General features: G+C 42.9%; 1 protein-coding gene across 1 annotated transcript in view; it reads left to right on the forward strand.

The window, feature by feature from the left end:
* The window catches only part of LOC111952712 (A disintegrin and metalloproteinase with thrombospondin motifs 20-like), a 147,757-nt gene that overhangs the window by 121,399 nt on the left and 15,170 nt on the right, over positions 1 to 11,188 (forward strand). Inside the window, 3 exon segments of the mRNA XM_070435168.1 lie at positions 3,034 to 3,204; positions 7,412 to 7,615; positions 7,810 to 7,939. Coding sequence (XP_070291269.1) covers positions 3,034 to 3,204; positions 7,412 to 7,615; positions 7,810 to 7,939 — 505 coding nt within the window.

The following is an 11,188-nucleotide window of genomic DNA, read 5'->3' on the forward strand; positions in this document are numbered from 1 at the left end:
TGACAACAATCTCTACCCAACACACTTCATCACAGACACAAACAAGGACTCGTCAACTCTCTGTATAACTGTCTTATTGTAGGTTATGGGTTTCTCCTGTCAAACTTCAAATTCACCCCTTTGTGCCATAGGTCCTGTTAACTTCTTATGGCTGCAGGGGCAGTATTGAGTAGCTTGGATGAAAGGTGCACAGAGGTGCCCAGAGTAAACGGCCTGCTCCTCAGTCATAGTTGCTAATATATGCATATTATTATTAGTATTGGATAGAAAATACTCTGAAGTTTCTAAAACTGTTTGAATATGTCTGTGAGTATAACAAACTCATATGGCAGGCAAAAACTGAGAAGTTCCACTTCCTGTTTGGATTTTTTCTGAGGCTGGTAGATTTTCAACCAAGCTCCCATTGAAATTAGAGCGAGATATGGATGAGTTTTCACTTCCTACGGCTTCCACTAGATGTCATCAGTCAATAGAACCTTTTCTGATGACTCTAATGTGAAGGGGGCCGAAGGAGACAGGAATGAGTAACCACTGCCATGAGGTGACCATGCATTCACCACGCACATTCACCTGAGAGGCAGCCCGTTCCATCGCTCATTTGAAGTCAATGTAATTCTCCGGTTGGAACGTTATTCAAGATGTATGTTAACAACATTCTAAAGATTGATTCAATACATCGTTTGACATGTTTCTACTGACTGTTACGGAACTTTTGGACATTTCGTCACGTTTTAGTGAACGCGATTTGTGACTTTGGAATTGTTTACCAAACGCGCTAACCAAAGTAGCTAATGGACATAAATAACAAACATTATCGAACAAATCAAGCATTTATTGTGGACCTGGGAGTCCTGGGAGTGCATTCTGATGAAGATCATCAAAGGTAAGGAAACATTTATCATGTAATTTCTGGTTTCTGTTGACTCCAACATGGCGGCTAATTTGACTCTTGGTTCTGAGCTCCGTCTCAGATTATTGCATGGTTTGCTTTTTCCGGAAAGTTTTTTTAAAATCTGACATAGCGGTTGCATTAAGGAGAGGTATATCTATAATTCCATGTGTATAACTTATATTATCATCTACATTTATGATGAGTATTTCTGTTGAAACGATGTGGCTATGCACTATCACTGGATGGTTTGGAACTAATGAATATAACGCGCCAATGTAAACTCAGATTTTTTTATATAAATATGAACTTTATCAAACAAAACATGCATGTATTGTGTAACATGAAGTCCTATGAGTGTCATCTGATGAAGATCATCAAAGGTTAGTGATTCATTTTTATCTATATTTCTGCTCTTTTTGTGACTGCTATCTTTCGCTGGAAAATGGCTGTGCTTATTGTGGTTTGTGTGACCTAACATAATCGTTTGTAGTGCTTTCGCTGAAAAGCATATTTGAAATCGGACACTTTGGTGGCATTAACAACAAGATTACCTTTAAAATGGTATAAGACACATGTATGTCTGAGGAATTTTAATTATGAGATTTCTGTTGTTTTGAATTTGCGCCCTGCACTTTCACTGGCTGTTGTCATATCCTCCCGTTACCGGTTGCAGCCATAAGAAGTTTTAAGGGGTTTACACTGTAGCCAACGTAGACATGCTCTCTTCACTCTCCACCTTCCCACAGACACTCCCTCGAAACCCTCCAGAATACCCAGAGACACCATGTGTGATGCACAGTGATGGAGTGGAGCTGTCCATTGATGTGTTAATGTCTTATGGGTGACTGGACAAGCCCACAAAACACCAAGTCCCAGTGGAACTTCCATTTAGAATGCATTGCTTCTCCAAAATTCCACAAGGAAAAGAGAATCACATTTTTAAAATGTCCTAGACAGAACTTCGGAGAGTCAATGTGCTTTCAAATACTACTTCATTAGTTGATTTATTAGATTGTATTCACATAGGTTTGTTAATAGAGACAGATTCCAGTTGCTAGCGTGTGTGTTTAATGAACACACAGCAGTCATGGATGTTTGTGTGTGAGAGACATAAGATCATCATACAGGAGATTGTTATTGGCAGTGCTCTCACCCAGAGCTAGCAGACCAGACCAGCTGTGTTTGTGAGCTCACTGAGGTAGCCCAGCACTCCTGCATCAGACATGAGGGTTTAAACGATAACCATCACTCTATGATAAATCACATCAAAACCTCAAAGCACTGATCCATATCACATCCATGTCTTTTGTCTAGTCGAGTGGCACTGCACTGTGTGACATGAGCACTGAGCAGTCCTCTTCAACTTAGTGTTTTTTTCCCCTTGGCCACGCTCTTCCTTTCATGTCCCCCATACTCCGTCGCCAAACTTCAGGACACAAGACGAGTACCATGTAAGGACTTTGTGCTGCTTCCTCCAGAAATCTTTGCACGCACTCAGATCTGTCTATGTTGCGATGCATTCCGCTGACAGCCTCCTGGCTCAAAAACAGACATTTCTGGCCCAAAAAACATTTCAGCATTCATAACTGTGCTTAGAATATGAGATATTCTAATAAACAAAACTGATATCTTTTTGATTTTATAGGACATATGCTTTAGCCATTCAAAACCTAGTGTTCCTCACATTGTAATACTGGTCTTAACTTTTGACTACCTCTCTAAACCATCATTCCATATCACTCAAAACCAATTTGTGTATCCACCCATGACTTGCCATTTCTTTTATGTTGGGGTTGGCCTTGAAAGCAATGTGAGATGTCATATCATGCCCACTTTTCCTCCCCTGGATAAAGTGTAGAGCATTGACATCTGGAAAGCTAAGGAAACAACCAAGCCTGTCAGAACTTATATTGGGTGTCTCTGTTAGCAGTCCAACACTGCCCCCTATGCCAATCTAAAGACATACTCTTTGATCCACACATACGTATTAATCTCGTCCACCAGCTGGGTCTTTTTTGTATCAAACATATATGCGGTAGCAATTGAGACTGGGGACAAGGTTACAATTGTATTACTTTTAATGCCTTTTGATGTTGACATGATGACTGATCCTCATATTGGCCTGTGTCTGTTCTCTGCAGTGTAACGCCACCTGTGGAGAAGGTATGAGGAACAGGAAGGTTCTGTGTGTGGGGGCCGGGCTGACCCCAGTCCAGGACGCCCTCTGTGATCCCTCGTCTTGCCCTGCCCTGCACCAGCCCTGCAGCAGAGCACCCTGCTACCACATGTGGATAACAGGAGAGTGGTCACAGGTACAGTAGGAACCTGGTTTAGGAACACTCTGCCTGGTCATACCTTTAAATACACCTATCTTTGTGTCATTTGATGTAACAATTTACCGACAGTATTTGACTAGCCTAGGTCGTCAAACAGAAATGTATATATTGAAGTGTTATTCCACAAATTGCTCTATATCCTTATCCACTGAGGGGTGATTTCAATTGTGTGTGATTTCCAGTGCTCTGCTAGCTGTGGCCTCGGCTACCAGCAGCGTATAGTGTCCTGCTCCATGAAGCCCTCCTCCACCCTGCACCCTAATGATGCCCAGTCCTCCGCCCTGTCCCCCCTCACTGTCCAGAGCCTCACCCACCTAGCACCAGGCAGTGCCTCCTTTGGGACTGCCCACAAGCTGCCTACTGGAAAGTTGGCCCATGGAGCAAAGGTGTTTTCAGTGTGTTGAGAGAGAGAAAGAGGGGGATGGAGAGAATGGTGAGAGGGAGAGAAAGAGAGAGGGTGGTAAATGGTATCAGATCATGGTATTGAAACAACAGTTACGTTTGTAAATTGAGTATGTAATATGTCAGTAGTTTCCATGTAATTCACTGGTTGATGTCCTTTATGTGCTCCTCAGTGCTCCCAGACGTGTGGAGCGGGGTAATGGAGCGCAGGGTAGAGTGTCTGTTCTCTAAAGCCAACACAAACAAGGACTCGTCAACTCTCTGTATAACTGTCTTATTGTAGGTTATGGGTTTCTCCTGTCAAACTTCAAATTCACCCCTTTGTGCCATAGGTCCTGTTAACTTCTTATGGCTGCAGTGACACACAATCTCTACCCAACACACTTCATCACAGACACAAACAAGGACTCGTCAACTCTCTGTATAACTGTCTTATTGTAGGTTATGGGTTTCTCCTGTCAAACTTCAAATTCACCCCTTTGTGCCATAGGTCCTGTTAACTTCTTATGGCTGCAGGGGCAGTATTGAGTAGCTTGGATGAAAGGTGCACAGAGGTTCCCAGAGTAAACGGCCTACTCCTCAGTCATAGTTGCTAATATATGCATATTATTATTAGTATTGGATAGAAAACAATCTGAAGTTTCTAAAACTGTTTGAATTATGTCTGTGAGTATAACAKAACTCATATGGCAGGCAAAAAYCTGAGAAGTTCCACTTCCTGTTTGGATTTTTTCTGAGGCTGGTAGATTTTCAACCAAGCTCCCATTGAAATTAGAGCGAGATATGGATGAGTTTTCACTTCCTACGGCTTCCACTAGATGTCATCAGTCAATAGAACCTTTTCTGATGACTCTAATGTGAAGGGGGGCCGAAGGAGACAGGAATGAGTAACCACTGCCATGAGGTGACCATGCATTCACCACGCACATTCACGTGAGAGGCAGCTCCGTTCCATCGCTCATTTGAAGTCAATGTAATTCTCCGGTTGGAACGTTATTCAAGATGTATGTTAACAACATTCTAAAGATTGATTCAATACATCGTTTGACATGTTTCTACTGACTGTTACGGAACTTTTGGACATTTCGTCACGTTTTAGTGAACGCGATTTGTGACTTTGGAATTGTTTACCAAACGCGCTAACCAAAGTAGCTAATTGGACATAAATAACAAACATTATCGAACAAATCAAGCATTTATTGTGGACCTGGGAGTCCTGGGAGTGCATTCTGATGAAGATCATCAAAGGTAAGGAAACATTTATCATGTAATTTCTGGTTTCTGTTGACTCCAACATGGCGGCTAATTTGACTCTTGTTCTGAGCTCCGTCTCAGATTATTGCATGGTTTGCTTTTTCCGGAAAGTTTTTTWAAAATCTGACATAGCGGTTGCATTAAGGAGAGGTATATCTATAATTCCATGTGTATAACTTATATTATCATCTACATTTATGATGAGTATTTCTGTTGAAACGATGTGGCTATGCACTATCACTGGATGTTTTTGGAACTAATGAATATAACGCGCCAATGTAAACTCAGATTTTTTTATATAAATATGAACTTTATCAAACAAAACATGCATGTATTGTGTAACATGAAGTCCTATGAGTGTCATCTGATGAAGATCATCAAAGGTTAGTGATTCATTTTTATCTATATTTCTGCTTTTTGTGACTGCTATCTTTCGCTGGAAAATGGCTGTGCTTATTGTGGTTTGGTGTGACCTAACATAATCGTTTGTAGTGCTTTCGCTGAAAAGCATATTTGAAATCGGACACTTTGGTGGCATTAACAACAAGATTACCTTTAAAATGGTATAAGACACATGTATGTCTGAGGAATTTTAATTATGAGATTTCTGTTGTTTTGAATTTGGCGCCCTGCACTTTCACTGGCTGTTGTCATATCCTCCCGTTACCGGGATTGCAGCCATAAGAAGTTTTAAGGGGTTTACACTGTAGCCAACGTAGACATGCTCTCTTCACTCTCCACCTTCCCACAGACACTCTCTCGAAACCCTCCAGAATACCCAGAGACACCATGTGTGATGCACAGTGATGGAGTGGAGCTGTCCATTGGATGTGTTAATGTCTTATGGGTGACTGGACAAGCCCACAAAACACCAAGTCCCAGTGGAACTTCCATTTAGAATGCATTGCTTCTCCAAAATTCCACAAGGAAAAGAGAATCACATTTTTAAAATGTCCTAGACAGAACTTCGGAGAGTCAATGTGCTTTCAAATACTACTTCATTAGTTGATTTATTAGATTGTATTCACATAGGTTTGTTAATAGAGACAGATTCCAGTTGCTAGCGTGTGTGTTTAATGAACACACAGCAGTCATGGATGTTTGTGTGTGAGAGACATAAGATCATCATACAGGAGATTGTTATTGGCAGTGCTCTCACACAGAGCTAGCAGACCAGACCAGCTGTGTTTGTGAGCTCACTGAGGTAGCCCAGCACTCCTGCATCAGACATGAGGGTTTAAACGATAACCATCACTCTATGATAAATCACATCAAAACCTCAAAGCACTGATCCATATCACATCCATGTCTTTTGTCTAGTCGAGTGGCACTGCACTGTGTGACATGAGCACTGAGCAGTCCTCTTCAACTTAGTGTTTTTTTCCCCTTGGCCACGCTCTTYCTTTCATGTCCCCCATACTCCGTCGCCAAACTTCAGGACACAAGACGAGTACCATGTAAGGACTTTGTGCTGCTTCCTCCAGAAATCTTTGCACGCACTCAGATTCTGTCTATGTTGCGATGCATTCCGCTGACAGCCTCCTGGCTCAAAAACAGACATTTCTGGCCCAAAAAACATTTCAGCATTCATAACTGTGCTTAGAATATGAGATATTCTAATAAACAAAACTGATATCTTTTTGATTTTATAGGACATATGCTTTAGCCATTCAAAACCTAGTGTTCCTCACATTGTAATACTGGTCTTAACTTTTGACTACCTCTCTAAACCATCATTCCATATCACTCAAAACCAATTTGTGTATCCACCCATGACTTGCCATTTCTTTTATGTCTGGGGTTGGCCTTGAAAGCAATGTGAGATGTCATATCATGCCCACTTTTCCTCCCCTGGATAAAGTGTAGAGCATTGACATCTGGAAAGCTAAGGAAACAACCAAGCCTGTCAGAACTTATATTGGGTGTCTCTGTTAGCAGTCCAACACTGCCCCCTATGCCAATCTAAAGACATTACTCTTTGATCCACACATACGTATTAATCTCGTCCACCAGCTGGGTCTTTTTGTATCAAACATATATGCGGTAGCAATTGAGACTGGGGACAAGGTTACAGTTGTATTACTTTTAATGCCTTTTGATGTTGACATGATGACTGATCCTCATATTGGCCTGTGTCTGTTCTCTGCAGTGTAACGCCACCTGTGGAGAAGGTATGAGGAACAGGAAGGTTCTGTGTGTGGGGGCCGGGCTGACCCCAGTCCAGGACGCCCTCTGTGATCCCTCGTCTTGCCCTGCCCTGCACCAGCCCTGCAGCAGAGCACCCTGCTACCACATGTGGATAACAGGAGAGTGGTCACAGGTACAGTAGGAACCTTGGTTTAGGAACACTCTGCCTGGTCATACCTTTAAATACACCTATCTTTGTGTCATTTGATGTAACAATTTACCGACAGTATTTGACTAGCCTAGGTCGTCAAACAGAAATGTATATATTGAAGTGTTATTCCACAAATTGCTCTATATCCTTATCCACTGAGGGGTGATTTCAATTGTGTGTGATTTCCAGTGCTCTGCTAGCTGTGGCCTCGGCTACCAGCAGCGTATAGTGTCCTGCTCCATGAAGCCCTCCTCCACCCTGCACCCTAATGATGCCCAGTCCTCCGCCCTGTCCCGCCCTCACTGTCCAGAGCCTCACCCACCTAGCACCAGGCAGTGCCTCCTTTGGGACTGCCCACAAGCTGCCTACTGGAAAGTTGGCCCATGGAGCAAGGTGTGTTTCAGTGTGTTTGAGAGAGAGAAAGAGGGGGATGGAGAGAATGGTGAGAGGGAGAGAAAGAGAGAGGGGTGGTAAATGGTATCAGATCATGGTATTGAAACAACAGTTACGTTTTGTAAATTGAGTATGTAATATGTCAGTAGTTTCCATGTAATTCACTGTGTTGATGTCCTTTATGTGCTCCTCAGTGCTCCCAGACGTGTGGAGCGGGGGTAATGGAGCGCAGGGTAGAGTGTCTGTTCTCTAAAGGCCAACCGTCCAAACACTGCCGTCCAGCCGAGAGGCCCGAGTCACAGGCCACCTGTCGAGAGAGAGAGTGTGAGTCTCTACAGTACTACTACTACTACTACTACATACAGTGCATTCGGAAAGTATTCAGCCCCATTGACTTTTTCCACATTTCGTTTCGTTACAGCCTTATTCTAAAAATGATTAAATAAACATTTTCCTCATCAATCTACACACAATACCCCATAATGACAAAGCAAAAACAGTTTTTTAGACATTTTTGCAAATGAAAAGAAATACCTTATTTAYATAAGTATTCAGACCCTTTGTTATGAGACTCGAAACTGAGCTCAGGTGCATCCTGTTTCCATTGATCATCCTTGAGATGTCTCTACAACTTGTTTGGAGTCCACCTGTGGTAAATTCAATTGATTGGACATGATTTGGAAAGCCACACACCTGTCTATATAAGGTCCCACAGTTGACAGTGCATGTCAGAGCAAAAACCAAGCCATGAGGTCGAAGAAATTGCTCCGAGACAGGATTGTGTCAAGGCACAGATCTGTGGAAGGCTACCAAAAAATGTCTGCAGCGTTGAAGGTCCCCAAGGAGAGAGTGGCCTCCATAATACTTAAATGGAAAAAGCTTGGATCCACCAAGACTCTTCCTAGAGCTGGCTGCCCGGCCAAACTGAGAAATCGGGGAAAAAGGGCCTTGGTCAGGGAGGGGACAAAGAACCCGATGGTCACTCTGACAGAGCTCCAAAGTTCCTCTATGGAGATGAAAGAMACTTCCAGAAGGACAACCGTCTCTGCAGCACTCCACCAATGTGGCCTTTATGGTAGAGTGGCCAGATGGAAGCCACTCCTCAGTAAAAGGCACATGACAGCCCGCTTGGAGTTTGCCAAAGACACCTAAAGGACTCTCAGACCGTGAGAAACAAGATTCTCTGGTCTGATGAAACCACAATTGAACTATTTGGCCTGAATGCCAAGYGTCACGTCTGGAGGAAACCTGCCACCATCCCTACGTTGAAGCATGGTGGTGGCAGCATCATGCTGTGGGGATGTTTTTCTGTGGCAGGGACTGGGAGACTAGTCAGAGAGATCCTTAATGAAAAYCTGCTCCAGAGTGCTCAGGACCTCAGGCTGGGGTGAAGGTTCACCTTCCAACAGGACAACAACCCCAAGCACACAGCCAAAACAATGCAGGAGTGGCTTCAGGACAAGTCTCTGAATGTCCTTGAGTTGCCCAGCTAGAGCCCGGACTTGAACCCGATCGAATATCTCTGGAGAGACTTGAAAATAGCTGTGCAGCGACGCTCCCCATCCAACCTGACAGAACTTGAGAGGATCTGCAGAGAAGAATGGAAGAAACTCCCAATATATTTTTTACATTTAACCTTTATTTAACTAGGCAAGTCAGTTAAGAACAAATTATTATTTACAATGACAGGTGTGCCAAGCTTGTAGCATCATACCCAAAAAGACTCGAGGCTGTAATCGCTGCTTCAACAAAATGCTGAGTAAAGGGTCTGAATACTTATGTAAATGTGATATTTCAGTTTTTTTATTTTTTATAAATTAGCAAAAAATCTAAAATAAACAGTTTTTGCTTCGTCATTATGTGGAATTGTGTGTAGATTAATGAGGGAAAGCAATTATTGAATACATTTTAGAATAAGGCTGTAACCTAACAAAATGTGGAACAAGTCAAGGGGTCTGAATACTTTCCAAAGGCACTGTATCACAGGAGGTTTGTGGCACCTTAATCCATGTGTTTATGCCATTACATTTACTCCGTTCCTGCCATTATTATGAGCCATCCTTCCCTCAGCAGCCTCCACTGATGTTTATCTCACCATACAGTCATCTTCCAATGGGTGTGTTTTTCCTGTGTAGTTCTAATGAAGGTTCGGTGCAAGCTCTTCTGTCGGTTTACTGGGACGATGGCCTACTATCAGCTGAAGGATCGCATCATCCACGGCACGCCGTGTGGCCCAGCAACCCAACAGAAGAGCTTGCACCGATCCTTTATTTGCAAAACCTGTTTTTGCTTCTTCATTATGGGGTATTGTGTGTAGATTGATGCGGRAAAAAAACACAATTTAATCCATTTTAGAATAAGGCTGTAATGGAACATAATGTGGTGAAAGTCAAGGGGTCTGAATACTTTCAGAATGCACTGTACATACAAACACATGCACACACTTCTACACAGCCTCTCTAATACTTGTCTCCACTACTTCTACACAGGCTCTCTAATACTTGTCTCCACTACTTCTACACTTCTCTAATAATCCTCTCCACTACTTCTACACTTCTCTAATAATCCTCTCCACTACTTCTACACTTCTCTAATAATCCTCTCCACTACTTCTACACAGCCTCTCCCTGTGAACTGTACACAGTAGTTTTCAGAAAGTGTGCTTACAGCTATTGCAGCGCCGCTCTGAAGTATTAGGCCTACAACTTAGATGTGGTTTCCTTGACAACCTTCCTGACCCACGGAGTGCTTATTAATGGAAAACAGGAGTGTATAGTAATGGAATGAAATCAACTGTGCTGTATATCAGCCAACTGCCATATCTGATAGTGTCAACTTATTTCTTTATTTTAACAAATTGGGCATAACTTTAACCTTGTCTTTAAGCCTTTCTCTGAGCAATTGGTCTCTGAAACAATAAATAGTGAGTCAGAGTTCTCCACTCACGCTGGTGACAGAGAGGCAGTCAGACAGTGTGCTGAGGCTGGAGCTGAGGCTAGAGTTGGGGCTGAGTGTAACGGCGGTCCTCCTCCTCTTCTACCGAAAAGGAGGAGTATTGATCGAACCAAGGCGCAGTGGAGTTTGAACACATATTTATTAAACGAAAACACGAACTTAACTAAACTAACAAAACAACAAACGGTGTAGACAGACCTATACGACGAACTTACATAAAACAAGAAGAACGCACGAATAGGACAAAAAGACTACACAAACCGAACAAACCGTAACAGTCCCGTATGGTGCAAACAATACACAGACACGGAAGACAATCACCCACAACGAACACTGTGACAACGCCTACCTAAATATGACTCTTAATTAGAGGAACGCCAAACACCTGCCTCTAATTAAGAGCCATACCAGGCAACCCAAAAACCAACACAGAAACAGAAAACATAGAATGCCCACCCAACCTCACGTCCTGACCAACTAACACACAAAAACTAACAGAAATAGGTCAGGAACGTGACACTGAGGCTAGAACTGGGGCTGAGGCTAGAGCTGAGGCTAGAGCTGGGGCTGAGGCTAGAGCTGGGGCTGAGGCTAGGCTGGAGCTGAGGCTAGAGCTGG

This window comes from Salvelinus sp. IW2-2015, linkage group LG26, assembly GCF_002910315.2.
Source record: "Salvelinus sp. IW2-2015 linkage group LG26, ASM291031v2, whole genome shotgun sequence".
Taxonomy (NCBI): Eukaryota; Metazoa; Chordata; class Actinopteri; order Salmoniformes; family Salmonidae; genus Salvelinus; species Salvelinus sp. IW2-2015.